This window comes from Hypomesus nipponensis, chromosome 23 (assembly GCF_054491055.1).
Source record: "Hypomesus nipponensis isolate SF chromosome 23, ASM5449105v1, whole genome shotgun sequence".
Classification (NCBI taxonomy): domain Eukaryota; kingdom Metazoa; phylum Chordata; class Actinopteri; order Osmeriformes; family Osmeridae; genus Hypomesus; species Hypomesus nipponensis.
Window position 1 is genome coordinate 9,099,383 of NC_140383.1, and position 18,674 is coordinate 9,118,056.

The 18,674-nt window shown below is 39.5% G+C and overlaps 3 protein-coding genes across 5 annotated transcripts in view; 2 read left to right on the plus strand and 1 right to left on the minus strand.

Annotated features, from left to right (window-relative positions):
* myo1b (myosin IB) overlaps nucleotides 1–1,356 on the minus strand; it is a 51,649-nt gene extending 50,293 nt beyond the window's left edge. For 2 of the 3 annotated variants that reach the window (XM_084688837.1, XM_084688836.1), the window contains exon 1: nucleotides 648–1,355. The gene's annotated coding sequence lies outside the window, so the exon portion shown is untranslated. Of the gene's footprint in view, nucleotides 1–647 lie in introns of all 3 variants that reach the window. The other variant, XM_084688838.1, reaches the window with a different exon arrangement.
* A 75-nt stretch (nucleotides 1,357–1,431) lies between these two features.
* On the plus strand, nucleotides 1,432–6,502 carry pofut2 (protein O-fucosyltransferase 2). Its single transcript, XM_084688164.1, has 9 exons — nucleotides 1,432–1,630; nucleotides 1,924–2,174; nucleotides 2,332–2,476; nucleotides 2,669–2,779; nucleotides 2,914–2,980; nucleotides 3,947–4,072; nucleotides 4,198–4,378; nucleotides 4,754–4,877; nucleotides 5,321–6,502. The coding sequence occupies exons 1-9, from the start codon at nucleotides 1,440–1,442 to the stop codon at nucleotides 5,472–5,474; spliced, it is 1,350 nt and encodes a 449-aa protein (XP_084544290.1). The 5' UTR covers nucleotides 1,432–1,439; the 3' UTR covers nucleotides 5,475–6,502.
* A 45-nt stretch (nucleotides 6,503–6,547) lies between these two features.
* abca12 (ATP-binding cassette, sub-family A (ABC1), member 12) overlaps nucleotides 6,548–18,674 on the plus strand; it is a 52,582-nt gene continuing 40,455 nt past the window's right edge. The window contains exons 1-18 of the mRNA XM_084688484.1: nucleotides 6,548–7,610; nucleotides 7,900–7,975; nucleotides 8,339–8,432; nucleotides 9,756–9,915; nucleotides 10,972–11,099; nucleotides 11,340–11,413; nucleotides 11,958–12,137; nucleotides 12,254–12,447; nucleotides 12,648–12,766; nucleotides 14,646–14,752; nucleotides 15,023–15,169; nucleotides 16,128–16,294; nucleotides 16,687–16,817; nucleotides 16,947–17,077; nucleotides 17,230–17,391; nucleotides 17,497–17,705; nucleotides 18,175–18,305; nucleotides 18,527–18,647. Of these exons, the coding sequence (XP_084544610.1) occupies nucleotides 7,910–7,975; nucleotides 8,339–8,432; nucleotides 9,756–9,915; nucleotides 10,972–11,099; nucleotides 11,340–11,413; nucleotides 11,958–12,137; nucleotides 12,254–12,447; nucleotides 12,648–12,766; nucleotides 14,646–14,752; nucleotides 15,023–15,169; nucleotides 16,128–16,294; nucleotides 16,687–16,817; nucleotides 16,947–17,077; nucleotides 17,230–17,391; nucleotides 17,497–17,705; nucleotides 18,175–18,305; nucleotides 18,527–18,647 (2,321 nt within the window). The 5' untranslated portion in view covers nucleotides 6,548–7,610; nucleotides 7,900–7,909. The remainder of the gene's footprint in view (nucleotides 7,611–7,899; nucleotides 7,976–8,338; nucleotides 8,433–9,755; nucleotides 9,916–10,971; nucleotides 11,100–11,339; nucleotides 11,414–11,957; nucleotides 12,138–12,253; nucleotides 12,448–12,647; nucleotides 12,767–14,645; nucleotides 14,753–15,022; nucleotides 15,170–16,127; nucleotides 16,295–16,686; nucleotides 16,818–16,946; nucleotides 17,078–17,229; nucleotides 17,392–17,496; nucleotides 17,706–18,174; nucleotides 18,306–18,526; nucleotides 18,648–18,674) is intronic.

An 18,674-nucleotide genomic window follows, 5' to 3' on the forward strand; every position in this document is an offset into this window, starting at 1 on the left:
AACATACTCACTCAAAAGAACTTTATAAATTAAAGAAAAAAAGTATCCTGGAATCAATTAGTAAACAAGACTAAGTAAACACAGGTTCACTATGTTACAGTATGCATGTTCTTCGTAAGAAGTAGACAATCAATTAAGCATAAACAATGTCAACGATTTTGCTTCTGCTGGGTTCTGCTGATCTTTTCTCATTTAGGCTGCCTTCAATGCAGTAAGAGCATGTCAAATATTTGTATTGTGCTCACTTCGCAGATGTTCCCAATCAACGACTTGGACCTAATTAATGAACCTAGATTTAGATGAGGACGATATAGTAAAATAAAAGCGTAGCCTCCCCCCACCCCCACTCATACAAACTGATCTTAAATGTCCTCAAACAGTTGGGCTACGAATTACTGTGAAACAGTTGAATGACAGCTCTTTAAAGTAACAAAGACAAACGACTGGACTGCACGCCGAAACCTGAACAATGAAGATCAGGATGAGTTGAGCGGACTATGGTTTCGGAAAACTAACAAAGTATGTCCACAAAGTATGTCCACAAAGTGACTTCAAATCAAACTAGCTATACAGTAACACTGACAAAAGACTGAACAACCTCACAATTAACCTGAAAGCGTCTCATGTAGTCTGAGCCTTGTTCTTACCTTTGGCTCTTTTTTTTAGCAGTAATGTGGCCTTTGCCAAATCCACGTTGGAAGATATTGCAGCCAAGAGTCCCGGGATGGCCCTTCAGATGAAAATCTACTTGAATTCAAACTCTTCCCCGTTTTGTGTTATATAAATCCGCGGTGAATGAGCCTGGACGCGTCTTCTCATCCGCGGCTCTCTGGAGTTTGAATGAAACACTAGTGGACACCAACTAGTGTGTGCATAGAGGCAGGGAGTGGCTGAAGTAGCGTAACAATGTGCTCGTCGCGTCCCACATGTAGACAACACACAGTGCACCCGCTGGGCGAGATGGGTTACTTGCAAGTTTTCAAAGTGGCATGACTGATCTTTTAGCGACGAACAAGTGGTGGAACAATCGCTCCATCTTGTGTGGATTTGGGAGAATGGCAGCAAACGAACTTAATTTTAAAGTGCTGCATAAATGATTATCCAGCTATGCAGTTATAGGCAGTAATCATTTTATAATAGCTCTAGTCTAGCCTATATTGATTTGAATTCTGAAACTATATTTCTATAAATGCATTCGATTATGAGTACATTTTTATAGACCTATAGCCTATATTTTTATTTATTTATATATTTCGTGATGAGAAAATGTCTATTCCCTAAACAGCTCAATAATAAAATAAATAAACAACTATTTTGTGATCAAATAGTGACAAAACAAGGTGCCAACCCAGATCAATCTTTTTCAATGGCTCTGTGCCAACCGTGCAGTTGCTATGCAACCACAAGCGGAATCTTTCCGGATGTACGTAGCCAGAAAAATGGCGGACATCAGAGGCACAAGAGGAGTGCAAGTGCCAGTGTTATGGAATGTGTCTGTGCATTCTGTAATTGCATTGTGCATTTTTATTCTCACAATAAGAACAGTGTTGGCTGAATTTAAAAACGAAGATGCGTTCCGTGCAGGGAACTCTGTCACGTTATCGACCGCAGCGGCAGCACGAGATCTACGGTATGTTGATTGCTCATGACTGTGCAACTAGAAAATATAGCTTGCTCCACAATCTAAATGTTTTCCTGGCTGTTTACTTATTTTGCGCCTCGAAGCTATATATGATATGTGATAATTGGCATGCGCTGCCTATTTATGATGTCTATTGATTGGAGTCGACAAGCTACTAGGTAGTATGGTACTGTATTTGTTTTGTATGAGTAGCCATGGGTAGTAAGCTTATACAACTAGCTACTCAGTGACACATTTTAAATTCACCTTCTTGAGTTCATAGTCTGTTACCCAACCAACAGGTACCTGCTATATGATGTGAATCCCCCAGAAGGCTTCAACCTCCGCCGGGATGTGTATATCCGCATGGCCTCCCTGGTTAAAACCCTGGGAAGGCAGGGGGACTGGGTGCTGGTGCTACCTCCCTGGGGTCGCCTCTACCACTGGCAAAGCCCTGACATCCACCAGGTCCGCATCCCCTGGGGCGAGTTCTTCAGCATCACAAGCCTGCAGGCCAACGTGCCTGTCATAGAGTATGAGGAGTTCATTGCTGGTGAGGCACCCATTCTGGCACTGCCGGTCTTAAACGTTTTAATCTATTTCACCAGAGATCCTTACCTTTCCCTCAGCATTAACTGTGACAACAATTGTGCAGTATGATCCACAGTGGCCATGTCTCTATGTTAATGATCTCTCTGTTTCTGCTCTAGAGTCTGGAGGCCCATTTATTGATCAAGTCCTTGTGCTGCAGAACTATGCTGAAGGCTGGACAGATGGAAAGTGGGAGGAGAAAGTGGATGAGCGGCCATGCGTTGATCGTTTAATGTACTCGAAAGACAAGCAGGGCTATTACAGGTACAGTTCTGTGCTGTTCACACCTGTTAAGGCATATAGCTGCTGTGGATATACACAAGTATGTTTAAAAATTATAAAGCTATAGCCAAATACAATTACCTGGCTATGCATTACTGCCATTAGCATGCTTTGTTCCACTATTCAAAGAATGATCTTAAATCCAGTTATTTCATCATATTCCTTCTCCCTTAGAGGATGGTACTGGGGATATGAAGAAACACGAGGTCTGAATGTCACCTGTTTGTCAGCTCAGGGCCATGCATCTATTCTGGCTCCAATCCTTCATAACAACTTCACAGCAATGTGAGTGGTACTCTGTGGGTTGGTCTTCAGAGGTCAACTTGACTTGCTAGCCAGACATTTTTTAAACCTCAAATCAATCAATGTTTTACTTTGTTTCATACTTCTCTGAACATTGGCCTTTCTAATCAATGCAGGTCAGTTATGCTGGATAGAGCAGAGACTGTTCTGCATGACCATTATGCTGGAAAGGATTACTGGGATGCAAGTATAATTATTTAGTTATCTACTATACAGTCGTGGCCAAAAGTATTGGGAGTGACAAAGTTCACGTTGTGAACCAACATCAAAACAACTGAAGCAGCAAACTTTGCAAACACAAAATGTATGTCAGTGCCAATACATTTGGCCACAACTGTACATGATCTATGTCTCTTTCACACAGAAAATACAATCCTTGAGTAACATGCCTGAAACTAATCAAATAAATTTAAAAGGATGACAAATGAGATGGAAGATACAGCCAGAAATCTCAAATAAAACTACAGCTTTAGATTCTTAAAAATATTAATCAGCGATTTATTTTTACAGTGGCCCATGTAATTGTGGCCCATGTAATTGTCGATGATGTAGGTGATCCAACAGGCATTCTTTGTTTATATCAGAGCCCAACGTGGTTAATGTAAGCTGAATACATTTGTTGTGTTATCCTTTCATGCAATTGTATGCTTACAAATTGCCTGGTAACAGTGTATTTTCACAAAAAATTAGTTGAATTACCATCACACATTTCTTCATTTTTATCCAAATCATACCTGACACACTGCATTCCAACTGGTCTTGTCAGAATAGGGTGGGGTACATTTACCTTTAGTCATTTACCCGACATTCCTATCAAGTACAGGGATATTCCCCCGAGGCAAAGTCTTTTGGCACAGCCGGGAATCAAATCGGTATCCTTATGATTAATAGCCCAATTCCCTAACTGCTCAGCCATCTGACCCCACTGGGTAGCCACCCTTTATGACACAGTGAAATAAAATACATAATAGTGAATTCCTGAATATTTTCCAAACCTTAGCTGTGCCATACATATGCCCCATTTAAATTATCCCGTATATTCCAAATTGATTTGGTCAATATACATTTTTTAAGTAAATAATTAAGACTTAAGCAACCATTGCCGAAAAAGAGTCGATGGAATGTGCGTCTTGTCTTTGATTTTTTCAGACTCGCCGGAGTATGGTTTTTGCAAAACACCTGAGACTAATAGGGGATGAATTTAGAGTAAAGTACCTGAATTCAACTGATCAAACAGATCAAACTGTGTATAATGAGGACTGGACTCGAATGATGGTGAGTGAACACATCCTGATATAATTCTTAAACCTGTATAAAAGCCATTCTTGCATGCAAACATAGTTTCTAATGGTCGGCAATTAGCAGGTTTAAGACTGGTTTTGTCTGGTTTTCTATCCCAGGCTAAGGTGGGTTCTGCTAGAGGTGGGCCATACCTTGGGGTGCACCTCCGCAGGAAGGACTTCATCTGGGGTCACAGAGAGGATGTGCCCAGTCTCAAAGGAGCTGTCAAGAAAATTGACATATTGATGAAGAAGCACAAACTTGACAGAGTCTTTGTTGCCACGGACGCAGATGAGGAAGGTAAATGTGTTAAACGTGATTCAAGGGACCACACATGCTTGCCCATTTGCTTTGAGTCTTATCGAGGTCAATAGGCAAGCTTCATTGGGGCAAATCACTCTAGTATGAACTGTTTTCGAATCATTTGATTCTCCAAAAATAAGAGAATTCAATGATTTGATGAAGATATAGTTAACCTTTAATAAACAGAACATTGAATGACAATATACTGTAGCCACAGACAGGATCACTTAGTTGTACATATTTTGACCATTTTGCATGTTGAATGGTTTGTCACTTTCCCACGTTCAACTTCTTATTGGTATCTCTGCTCCACACATGCAGATGCGGTTCTATGCATATGTGTGACGTCTTGCATTTCTGCTTGTTTGTCAGAGCTGGAAGAGCTGAAGAGGATGCTGCCAGAGATGGTGCGCTTTGAGCCTACCTGGGAGGACCTGGAGCTGCTTAAGGACGGAGGAGTGGCCATCATCGACCAGTGGATCTGTGCACATGCCAGGTATGGATAACACCCTGTAAAACATGTTTGATTAGTGTCACACCCATGCAACATTAACAAAAGTATTGTGTTGTGGACTCAAATGCCCTCTGGTGTCTGCCTTGTCCACACTTTGTCCCTGTCTTTACGTCTCTGTGACACGGTTGCAATTGTTATAATGTATATACTTCATAAGATCCCATGTTATAGAATAATATTTTTCTGGATGATGCATAGCCTAGTGGTTAACATACCTTTATTTAAAAACATAGCACAGAGGTAGCCTATGATGTGTAAAAGCCAATCTCTGTGGTAGATTTAGGTATTAGGCATTCAAACTGGAAAATCTAGTCATAGGGATGTGGCCCTCGAGGTGTTACATAAGTGCACCAGTACCCTTTGTTATGCACACTTTTCCTTATTCCTTGATCTCCAGAATTTCCTTTTTTTTCCTTAACTTACAGGTTTTTCATCGGAACTTCTGTATCCACATTCTCCTTCCGTATCCATGAGGAGAGAGAGATTCTGGGCTTTGACCCTAAAACCACCTACAACCGCTTTTGTGGGGACAATGAGACACACTGTGAACAGCCCACACACTGGAAGATAGTATATTGATGGAAAATGTGACTCGTGACATGTCTTTGTTTGAAAGTGCCAAAACCTGTATTCAAATTGACATTTTGATATGTTCCAGTAAGTTTTTTTTATTTCAGTTATTCAATATTTTGGGATCATTGTAATTGTTTTATAATGTTTTGTGAAATCAGGCAGACATTGAAGTATTAAGGCTTACCTCGAGAAGTGAAGACTGGGTGTAAATCAGACTCAGATTTTAAAGTTCAAACTTGGACCCCCATTTGCATATTTTATTTTGTTGCATGCGTTATCTATGTTCTCTTGATATTTAATAGTGTCATTCACTTAAAGATTATTTACAGTCTTTAATGAAAGGGTTGCAAACTGTCATAAAGGGATTATTATATATGTTTTCACTCAATGTCCTTTACACCTAAGCACACTTACAGTACTCTGGCTCTCCCTTACAAAAACAATTATATAGTATTGAACAATTTGCTAGATCAATCCTGTATTTTGTTCTTCTTCATGTTGCATAGATGTGATTATAATTCATTGTCTATCAAAACATTTATATTTTTGGTAAACATTCGATTTGAATGGATGTTGAAAACTTTGTATAATTATATTTCAATAGATGTTATTCATTATCATTCCAACATGGATTCACAATTTTGTGGTGTCCCTGAGAGTGTGCTCAACAGACTTATTTTTATATGACTAAATGACATAACTTATCTGCAATTTATAATGTTAGAAACACATTGAAGCAGCACAGCAATTAAGTGATATTTTTTTATGCACATGATGTTACAGCTTTCCCACCACAAATACTTGAATTGATGTCTGTGGGCATTCTGAAAACATAAACACAAGTACTGTGAGAGTGCAATATGATGTGGAAACTTAAATGTGGATTACTTTTTGGTGACTTAAAGGAAGCCATAGCTGACATGGCAGCATTATCACCTTTCAGGATGTCCCAAGAGACAAAAAAGCAAATATTCAGATTTATAATTCATGTCTTGTTTCAATAAATAACAAATCTGTTTGGTTTCATGTTTTAACACCGGTATTTATTGTATAAAGGGACATCTCCCTGACTGTAACACAGAGTGGTGTGTTGTGGTTGGGCCTTAAATCACAGTAGGCCTATTCTAGAAACCTGATCGTCACAGTTCTGTAAAGGACAGCAGTGTCCATCATTCGTTGACCTACACAAGATTCCCCTTTCTAATCTCTATTTCTATCTTCCATCTTTTCACTTGAGAGCGCCATGATCATGAGAACGTCCCTATTCTTGGGTGGGCACATAATCTCTAGAGTTTGTTTTGTTTTTTTTCACAATGCACATGGATCATATTTCGTCTGATTCAACGTTGCTCTTATTCAAAGCTCTGTAGATCGTTTTACCTACCTGGCTCGAAAGCTCATATATGGAAAAACAGTACGTGGTAAGACTGAAGACATTGCAAATACGTTTAGAATGATAACTCACTTAAAAATCGAAACAAAAACAACTAGTTTAAAATTATTATTGTCTTATCTTAGACACCGTTTCCAAGAAAGTAATTTGATCCTGTCAACTTTATTGACATGAAACATGGATTTCGTCATAACTGGAAAACGTGACGACTGAAATTCTACTCTAGCCTATTTGGTATTGTATAGTTTGTTTTTTCAAATTAGTTATGATTTATCTGTTTGATAATGACACGCATTAGCCGACCTACAACTATAGGACCATGTTCTGAATAATTGGTTGACTTAATCGGTTTGTGTCAATTAAAGTAGTTTCAAGTTTTTTTTCCTAACAGTGGAATCCAGTAATCAAACTGCAGTTACTGTTTTATCATCACTGTGCCTAAATGAAGTCCGTACACCCACCTTGAGATCATCCAAACAATACATTAGAATTTCCAGTTGCTGTAGCTACACGCCCAGTTACTTTGGCACTCCCCACGATAAAAGGATCACATTCATGCTTGGCAATTAACGGAACGTGTACAGCGTGTTTATTTGAAAGATAGATTTAAATTACTCAAGTTCGTCAAGTAGACCTAGCGTTTTAAGTTTGCTTCTTATATATGTCCATTTATGAGTAACATCACTTGCTAGCGCGATGCTTTTGGTACAAGTTGATCGAAATCCATATTTCCCGTAAAGAACAAGGAGGTAAGATTACCGATATTAACATTTTCCTCATCGTTCTTATTTGTCAATGTTTGTCGTCATTTTTGAGGACAAACATTTGACAAAAATTTTTGTTTATACAATTATGAATTGGTAGCGTGTAAAAAGATTAGCTTAACTAGTCTACAGTTGAATATGTTTGACATAACATTATAACGTTGCCTAGTGCGTTCCATTTTGTTCAGGATTAAGCCAATATACCAATGCGTAGGGTTTAATGGTGCACAAAACAACATTTTAATCTGGTGAATAATGCAATTTGCTCACACAGCTTCCCACTGATGGCATTTTTTCACCAACTTCGGCTATTACTTTGGAAAAATGGCCTTAGTGTCATCAGACAACCGGTGAGTGAACATAATTAATATTTTGCTTACTAAATCCTACGTCTGTCTATCAGTGATTGTAATTGTAAAGATCCCTAGACCCTAGCCTATAGAGCCCCGTCTTTATACTTAAAAATATTAGCATGAGTCAGCTGTCAACTGACGTCTTAAACTGTCAAGATACAATATTAGTATTTTTCTCATTTAAGAAGCATGTTATCAACAAGGCATAATCTGTGTATGTTCTGTTCACATTTGGGGTAATCAAGGGATAAACCCAAACATGGAATTATGAGACAAAACATTTTAACAAAATGTGTACAGTAGCCTACATAATGCTTGCTTTAATAACACAAACCCATTTCTATTTCATCTCCATTTCAGCGATGGTCTGTGGCACTCCTGGTCTGGCCCCTGGTCATCTTTATCATACTTGCCATCACCCGATCTCAGTTCCCTCCTAAGCTGAAAGACTCATGTAAGTTTGCAAATATTTATTAATGTGAAGATTAAGTGATTGGTTAGTGTGACTCTCAAAATAGTACAGGGTTTATGATTGTATTGTTAACCTTACAGTGCTTGTGGAGCAAAAACGTGTTTCATACTATGAATTTGTATACAAATGTAATGGGATCTGGCACATTGTGTAATAGTAAATATGGGATATTTTTGGAGAATGCCACAGCTTAAACCATTATCTTTTGTGTATAGATGTAGGTGGACAAACTGTAAACTTTGTTTAGACGTATAATGTGTCTGTTTAAAGAACAATGTGACCATTCATATGTTTTCTGTTCATGTACAACAGTGGCTGATTCTTTGCAGTTTAGGGAAATAATGATTTCCTACTGAACTGTAGGTCCAACCTGTCTTATAGGCAGCTCTGAGGATTCGCAACCAATCTCTTATGTTTGATCAAACTTACAAAGGTCTGACCCAATGTTACAGGGCTGAACTTTACTCTAAATCACCTGGCCTCGCAAATGTCAATCCCATTTTGTCTGAGTGATGTACGACTGTTCTTTATAGAACCAGTGAATGGAAAATATGCTGTTTATTGTTTGTTTGCGCCTATCCTTAGAATCAGTATCGGATACTGTATGGGGCTGAAAGGCCACTCTACCCACAATCATGGCTCAGAAAACAGAGAAGACAGAACATTATTGAGTGCATCACTCAATCAAAAGCATGTGTAGGACAAGTTTCACAATGAATCAGCATTATGTCATACTCTAGTTATACATTTTACCTTTACAGCTACATAAAGAGAAATGTTAATGACAACTTAACAACTGTAGGCCAGACGTTTTTTGTCAATTGTAGAACTACAGTGTCAGGTTCCTCATCTCCTCATATACTCCCAAGTTGCATGCTTTGTATTGGTTTGTATTTGAATGTACAGTACTATTGTATTTGTTTGTTGTTTAGATGACAATATTATCGGTTAATTTATAGTAATTTTGGAATAGGCATATAGTTAATTTGTATGTGATGTCATGTTTTGTAAGCATTTTGTCATGTGACTGCACTGCAGTAACCTCTAAAGGTTTGATCTGATTAATGTAGTAGATGCTTTTCTGCTTGTTTAGACTAGAAAACACTTTTCACATTGTGAAACAGAGTGACTTGCATTGACAATGTATGTAGATAATTCCTTTTCAGTTCATGATAGTGAGAATCGGGTTGACAAATAATCGGTAATGTGAACACTTGTAATACCAGGAAGGTCAGTCAGAAAATGTATAAATAACTGGAAAGACACGCCACTTTGTTTGTTGATGATTTGACTTTTCTTTACCAGGCTATGTGGCTCCGCGGAATCTTCCCAGCACTGGCTTCTTCCCTTTCCTACAGACTCTCATGTGCAACACAGACGGCAACTGCCATAACAAGTCCTTTCTGGTGGGCCGGAGCACCTCAAAATCCAAAGCAGCTTCCTTTGGGGCCAAAGATGCCAAGAGGTACTCTTCAAACTTCACATTTCCTTCATTCTCCTCTGGCCAATACTTCAGAAGTAGTGTAACTTTTCATGGAAGATATATATCTGTTGATTAAGAGTTGGGGGATGGTTTTTAGAAAGTTAAAAATACATACTTTACATACAGCACACACTTGGGAGACTGTTCTGTTGTATTATAGAGGTCCATCTGCAAAAACAGAATGAGTGACTCACTATGAAGTTGTTTGTATGATCCTGGGACCCTTTATATCTCCAAGGGATACCTCTAACTGTAAACAGGTACTTTCATTTGCTGGAAATCCCAGCTGCGTTTAGGCTTTTCCGACACCCTGGTGAACATGTCCATAAGAGGGTGTCCACAGACACACCCTAGCAGCCAGGCATCACAAGTAACATGACTGCCTATTGTATTTAGTCAGTCATTCTTGGAGACTGACAAGAGGGCTTATCTGATGACTGGCCTCAATTGTGCTCCATAGTCAATTGCTTTTTAGATTTTTTTGCATTGTGTAATTTTCCATTGGTTGTGTAATCTTTGGGAATGTTGTTGGTCTTCACACCAACTAGAGTATATGCATCCTAATCAATGAGCTGTCCATTCAGATGGAAACTGAGGTCACCTTTATGTTGTGTGACCCAATATTAGCCATATTATTAGACTTTGTCAGTAACATCTCTGTTGTTATTGACTGTGTTATTTCACGTGACATGCAATACCTTGAGGGTTGTACAACCTGTTTGTGCAACGCTTACCTCGGCGCTGACTGATTGCCGTTGCAATATTCCAATCCTTTGTGGACACATTTAGTTTGGTTGGGCTCTCACTCTTCACCTTTGGCCAACTATTACCGCCATTCTCTGCTATGTGACTTTGTGTTCAGAGTGTCACTTATCAAATGACAAATTATGTTTTTGTTTGACACACAGTAGAACGTGTCTGTACAGTACAAAAGTTACGCAGGGCAAAGGTAGACTTTATAAAGTGCACTGAATCTCGTTTATATCTAAATGTACTGTCAATTAGTCTCAAACCTAACAACCCGTCTCTGTGTCCCAGGTTGTACCTCCTTCCCTCAGGCCCACCCTTACTGAGCAGCCTCCAAACTGGTGGCATGGTCCGCTCAGTCCTGGCCAAGAGTACAGCCAGCCAACCAAGTCTCATGGGTATCTGGGACCAGATTCTGAGTAAGTCACCGCATATTCAGGAGAAAAAACTAACCTTTTATAAACGTGAAATAATTACGGTCATGTTTCAATACACTGTCAAAGGAAGAACCTGACTGAATCTGTCTCATTTTTGCCCTAATGTTGTATTTAAATATTTTACCCCCACCCCCTTCTAATATAACAAACTGAGCTAAAAGTGCATTACATAATAACTACACTTGCAATGGCTTATAAACAATGTACTCTTATTTTTTTCAGATTCCACCCAAAAAGGCATACCAAACGACATATCACTAATGAATGGCTTCAATTACACAGTGCTGGGAAAACAGGTGATGTACTCAGATACATTTAGATTTAGATTAAACGTTATTAGCATTGTGCACTGTACAAGAACATATGGAATGTAGCAGCAGAAATGGTCATAGCCAGAATGGAATCCAAGCCCCTCCGTTAGGGCCTGAAATTGTACACACTCTACCCAGCGAGCCATGCTTGGGTATAGCACTATTATTCATAGAGTTGTCCAGAGTAGGGTTTGCCTCTCTCCAGTAAAGGCCTCAGAGATCATATACTGTTTCACAAGGAGACTTTTGTTTTCATGTCACATGGGGATGGGTGTAGCTCAGTGTTAGATCATTTGACAGCAAGTCAAGAGGTTGCAGGGTTTCAATTCTCTCTGGAAATTGCTTTTGATAAATGCATTTGCTAAATGAACACATTAGCTTCTACTACCTTTATTATTTGTAATTGGCAGACATTAGGTTTACAAATATACACCTATTGAGTCACTGTTTTTTGTTGTTGTTTTTTTTAAAGAAATACATGACATGATCCTTGTCTTAACATGTATACTGTATATTTGCTACTATTCAGGAAGCACTCAATGCCATGCTGGAGTCTGTGAGTATGCTGAAGAAGTCCCTGTGCAGCTTTTCTCTGAGTGTCCTCAACATGTCCACCCTCTCTTCCATTGACCCTCTCACCTACGGCATCATCACCTTTTGCAAGTCAAATGACACACTGCTGGAAGTCTCCCTGCTCACCATCAACCAGGTGTGTGTGTGTGTGTGTGTGTGTGTCTGTGTGTGCATCTCTCTCTGTAGTATGAGCACGTTTTAAACAGTGTGTTTGATATTAACTCTGGGACATGCCCCTGTTGCCCTCCGCAGATTCTGATGGAGGTGATGTTGGCCAACCCTGCGGAGGCCATGACAATGGCAGGGCAGGCAGTGGTGGTGTTTGACACAATCCAGAAAGACAGCTCCCTGTGGGATGGGCTCCTGGGCCTGCCCAGCCTCCTGGTACCAAGCAGTGTTGACCAGGCCCTGGATGAGGTCCAGGCTCTTCTCACCAACATACATAGGTACTGTACTGGGAAAGGAGGGGGCGATTTTCAGAGACAAGATGTGAAAGTTCTCGGTGATGAAACAATATTAAGTTCAACAATTAAATGAAGCTGGTTTCTTCAAGGTGTTTCATAATGCTGTGGGAACATTTTCTGGTCTCAAGCACATAACAACTGATTTATGACTTTATAGTATGTTCTTCTTCCCCTTGTTTTAGAACTATGGCAGCTCTTCAGAGCAATATTCCTGAAGCAGATCTATCCATCTCTATGGTGAACCCTGCCATCATCGGGGGAATCAACCTAGTTCAGTACCTTCGCAACTGGCCAGGCAGAGGTAATAAATGATAATCACTGGAGCTGGTCAGTTAAGATGCACCAAAACATAATTAAAAAGGCTTCTGGGAAGTCAACACCACGATGAGAAACAGAAATGTCTATATTTATATAGGCATTTCTTTGTGTTTATTTTATGATAAAGGTAAAGTTGATGGCAACCTGTTAAAATGGAACAACAGTATTGTGTGGGTGGTTGTATGGTGGGTGGGAGGAGGGGGGCATTCAAAACGTGCACTTCATACCTACTGTACATCTCAATCTACCAACCGGACCTAAAACACCACAATACATTCAACCTGAACGTTAGACCTTATGCTCCAAAGCATTTAGCTCTTCACATTTGCGGTCCAACCACTATAATCTCCATCAAGTTACAGTTAAGATTAAGTTAGATCTCAGTCAGTGTCATTTGGAAATAAGTTGTGTAGAATAACTATCATTCTGACCGGGTGACATTCCACTGGTACTCTAAGTGGTTCCCAAACCTGGGGTCTCATTTATAAAGCTTGCGTATGCACAAAACGGGGCTGAAAATGTGCGTATGCCACTTTCCACGCAAAGGTTGAATGTGCGGTCCTCCACGCAAACTCTGACCCTCCCGTAGGCCTACGCACATTTTGAAAACAGTTGGAATTGGCGACGCAGATGACCGTACTGTAGTCAGACTGCAGAAATTGAATGTGGGAAGAACATTACTCGTAATATTTATATATTTTGTTTTCCTCACACACGTTTTTTTCATTCAATTTCATGATTATCATGAAGATTACATACAGCAGTGTTATTTGCGCTTGTACTGAGTGATTATTGTTCCATAAACACCTTGTACAATCCAACTCAAATTTTAAATACAAATTCAGCGCTTCCTCACCATCAGATTGTTCACTACGGGAGTTCAGGAGGGGGAGATTCCCCGACTGCATGGAATACAGGATAACATCACATATCCTACCTTTAGATAACTGCAGAACACAGTGTATAGCCTAACTAAATATATTTATTTAATAGGCCTACTGTGCAAATATCCTCATATGTCAAAAACTGGAATTACAGTCGTTAAGCTACTGTGCAATCGCTACACTCTACGTCCTCGTTATCAGTCCAGACTTTAATAGATTACTGTTCATAACAAAACGCTTTTGTTTTCAAATTGTATCTCGACTCGCAGTATCACTGCCACAGTTGACGCCACTCGCACAGTTTTTTTTACCTTTTTTTACCCGGTACCATCTACCGGCCACCACATTTTCGGGCTCCACCAATAGGCTAACAGTGTCTGAGAAATTGTCATGCGCTATGATTCACCGTAAAGAACAATCGTATGCCAGGGTCATGATGAGATACTAGATTAGCATTCATGAGGTGCTTTGCATTGACTATTTATGGTTAAAAAAGGGCGTGTTCAGGGCGGGGTACAATGCTGATTCACGTACGCACACTTGTGGGTAATCTGTGATTTATAAAGGGAACATTGCGTACAGGTGTGCGTACGCACGGTTTTATAAATCTTAATTTTTGTGTGCGTACGCCATTTTAGGCTTTTGGGCGTACGTACACTTTTAGTAAGAATCCTACGCACAGTTTTATAAATGAGACCCCTGGTCTGAATCAGGTGTGTCGGAGCAGGGAAACATCTAAAACATGCAGGACAGGGTGCCTTGAGGACCAGGGTTGGGAACCACCATCTTTAACAACGCCACCCACCACAACCAAAGAAAACACACCCAATCAAAAAGACACAAATAAATCATTATCACAGCTCATCAGAAACATTGTAAAAATGTTGACAGTCGTCTTTCTAGAATGCATGTGTCAGTATAACTCTTCAATGATCTGCTTGTATCTAGTATTTGATTGTGGCCGTTTGGTCTTTCTAGATGTGTATATCTCTCTCGGTGATGTTGTAACTGCACAGAATGACTCATCGTTAATGAGTGAAGTTGTCCAACAAGTTCTACAGAAGGTTCAGATTCCTTTAGACAAGGTATGGTTCACCTTTACTCCATCCACCCGTCACCATTTATGGTAATGCTATTCTTCTGTAGTGAATACAGTAAACATAAGAATCTTAATACAAATTTAAATAAATGGTCCTTAAATATATATAACAGAAATAAATGTAAAAAATGTACAACAAAATACTAACAATATTGTGTATGTATATATATATATATATATATATATATATATATATATATAAATATGAAGTATTGACACCTGACCTACTAATTGATTACCTTTTTGTCCCCATAAGGCCATAGGGCTGACTATGAACAGATCTCTGGTTCACTCTTATATATGTGACAAGAACAGCAATGCCTATTGGCTGCAGGCCGCCTGCAGCACAGGCACAGTGGATACACTTCTTAGCTGGATCAGTCCAAAAAAAGTGGCTGAACAGGTAAGTTTGGAGTCCTGAATGCTTTGGCATCAATGAATGAAGTGGTTATGTCAGTGGGAGGACTTACTTTGAATTAATGGTCTTGCTTAATTTGGTTCATATTGTCATGTTGACCTCTTGTTTTCATGTTTAAAATATGTGAATAATAACTACACACTATGAAGCATTTGTTCAAACAATATTACAAAAACAATTGGTAGTTAAGAACTTATAAACTATAATTAACACATTATCAGGAAACACTTTACATTAAGGTTACCTAAACTACCACATAACTACATAGCAATACCTATAGTAACACCATGGTAGTTAGATTAACTGCTACTGTATGTAGTTACACTATAAGATGGTTTAGCAGTCTCTCTCTCACACGGATAAACATATGTTTACCATTCTAGTCAAAATTGGTGGATGGGGAGGGAATACCACGCCTTAACTATGAACTAGCTTTAGTTAGGAACTTTTCATCAATGCATATTCATTAATGCATATACAGCTTAGTATGTTTCAGAATGTATTAGCCTAACGATATTTTATAAATTACAACTATTAAGCAACTATTTACGAATGCTTGCATAGTTATTTACCAACATGAAATAGATAGCCTCCTCCTATCCACTTCTCTTCGTTTTGAGCTTTTTCTGTCTCTTGCTCTATCTCACATTGACTCATGCATCCCTATCTCCATCTTCATGGAGATCCAGCTGTGGTCCATCAAAACATGCGAGTAGTTACCTGGGCAGCCAGAAACCCACCACCCCTACCCCCCACCCCAGAGAGCTCCAATTAATTCCATCAAAATACTTGGATGGGAAACTTGGAGAAATTGCTACTATAGAAAACATTTATCATTATCCAGTGGGATAATATATTGGAGAATAATTGTAGGAAAGGTGGTATAGTAACAATCAGATCAAAACAATGGAGAGCGGTAACGGATGGTTGTTCTCCCCCACAGGTCTTCTTGGCCTGGAGTCAGGATGCAGCCCCCAAGGACGTGGTCTTTTTCAAAGGACTACTGTATAGCCTTTTGGGAGCATATGCCCCAGGAAACCAAGGATCTGCTAACAACACCAGGTCCCAGAGGAGTAGTGACACGCAGCCACAGAACGTTGGGGAACAACTGTAATTATTTCACTCTTTCTCTCTCTTTGTGTTTCTCTCTCTCTTTTTCCCTATGTTGAACAGAGTTTATTATCTGATGATATAACTGTCTGACAAGAGAGATGACCCGCAAAATATGAATCCTATTTCCCAGACATATCTCGTAAACCCTTAAAAAGCAAAGTACAATATCTAGTAGGTGTAAAATCCCAGATGATTAACATCCAAGGGTAGGTCATAATTCTAGACAATACACATTTTTATAAGGATTTCCGGCAAGAAATTATGGAAATTATAGAATACAAAACCGTACCTCAACCAAATGAAACTTTATTTTTTGTAATACACAGTGGGTAAACGATGGTCTTCCATATCCATTCTTCTCACGGGCTAACCTCTCTCTTGTGTTCTAGGTTCATGGGTGTAGGCTCAACTCTGCTTGAGCTTCTGAAAGACCTTCCAGGCTCACAGTATATCCACAGCTTCCTTATGGGCGGACACACATCCATGCAGCTGGCCAGTCAGGCCATGGACACTTCAGAGGGTATGTAGGCTTTACGGCAGAAGAACAACATCTACACCATGCCAAAATGCACACATTGTACTCTGTATTGATCAATGGCATTTGTGAGGATATTAAAATAACTTTCGCCGCTGCCCCCAACTCTGGTAGAAATGATGGAAAAGTTCTCGGCCGAAGCCCATAACTTCCAAAAGATCTTCTTGTCTCTGATGGCCAACCAGTCTATGGCAGACCTCTATGCTGAGAAGCTCATAAACTCCAGCACGGAGATATTGATAAGGGTAGGTGAACACTGTTGAGTCACAGGTACACATATACATTAAATGTCCATAAGAGTGTGTCATTGTATTAAAACTGTTCAAGTATATTGAACCCTCGCACCCATCTGTTTACATTCTGATGTCATGGTTTATCTTCATTGTCATACCCGAAGGTTCTAGTGAAACAGGACACCGTCAAGTGTGAGGAGCTTCTCAGACCACTGACTTCCATAAGCACCATAGACCCAAGGCTTTGGGTGACCATGATTTGCCCAGGCAATGACTCCGACCTACAACAATACCTGCTGGCCGAGTGGATGCCTGTTATTTTGAAGGTCAAATTAGAGTTCTGCTGTAGACTTAACAGCTTTTTGAGTTATAGCTTCTCAAACCGCTTTGTACATTATGGAGATTTGACTCTACTGTTTTCTTCCTTATAGGCGACACTTTTCATGGATGTGGTCCAAGGCAAAGACTCATTCAACGTCACTTTACCCATGATTCTCTCTGAGTGGCACAGGCTATCAGCCACCTCGCTACGCTTTGGTGCGTTCCTGGAGAGATATTTCACAGGGTTCTATAAGGACTTATTTGAGGCCTCGGTTCCAGAGAACGTAACTGTCGACTGGCAAGAAATTATCATGAAGAGGTCAGTTTACCTTTTAACAAAGTACACAGCAACTTGATATGCATATATGTATTGACAAATATTTGTATATTGTAAAACTTTTGGATCAACATTTCTTAAATCTAAATGTGTTTCCACCATTTCATACAATTTCAAGACCTATGAAATAATGTATTGCCCAATAAAATGTAATAAAATGTATGATGTGTTGACGGGGGGAAAGTGGGCTGGTTTACTGTGAATCAGACACCATGGTACTCCGCTTAGAGGGTACATTTTCACAGAATGATTAGAATTCTGGCAGCACAAGCAACTGTATGAAGATATATGTGGGAAGCTGTATAGGGAAGCTGTATAGGGAAGCACTATGTGTGATTTAATAGCAAACAAACAAAAAAGAAAACAAATGTCTTCAGAACAGTGTGTCAATACAATATATATTTAAAATAATCGTCTTTTACGCAATCATGTATTTTGTTTTTTTCCCCAGGGGTCTAGGGGCATTGGGGACCATGGGGTCTGAACTCCAAATGACCACGATGTGGCCCGCCATGGAGACATACTTTCACATTGCGTACTGGATAATGACATACCAACCCAACATAACTGGACCTCCAACCTGTGAGTGTAACAAACAGATACTTGTTGATCAATGTATCTTCATATTACAGCAAGAAAGTTTATGGAAATTGTAAGTTGGCTAAATCTAAGTTCCTACGCTAGGTTTTTGTGCATTTTTATAATATGAAATCTGACTTACAGAACTGAACAATACAAATACAATTATTAACATGAGTTCAGTATTTAGCCCTGTTATAAGCCCCCTTTTTAATTCTTATCAGGTTCTCTTGATCTTGAGACATGGGTGCCCACATGTCAGACTGGTTTCACCTGGGAGAAGTTCATTCCTACCACATCACTTCTGCTTCAGGAGGTCCCAGGCAATCCTGAAGCCTTACTTAGGTAACATCACGTACCAGACTATTGGAG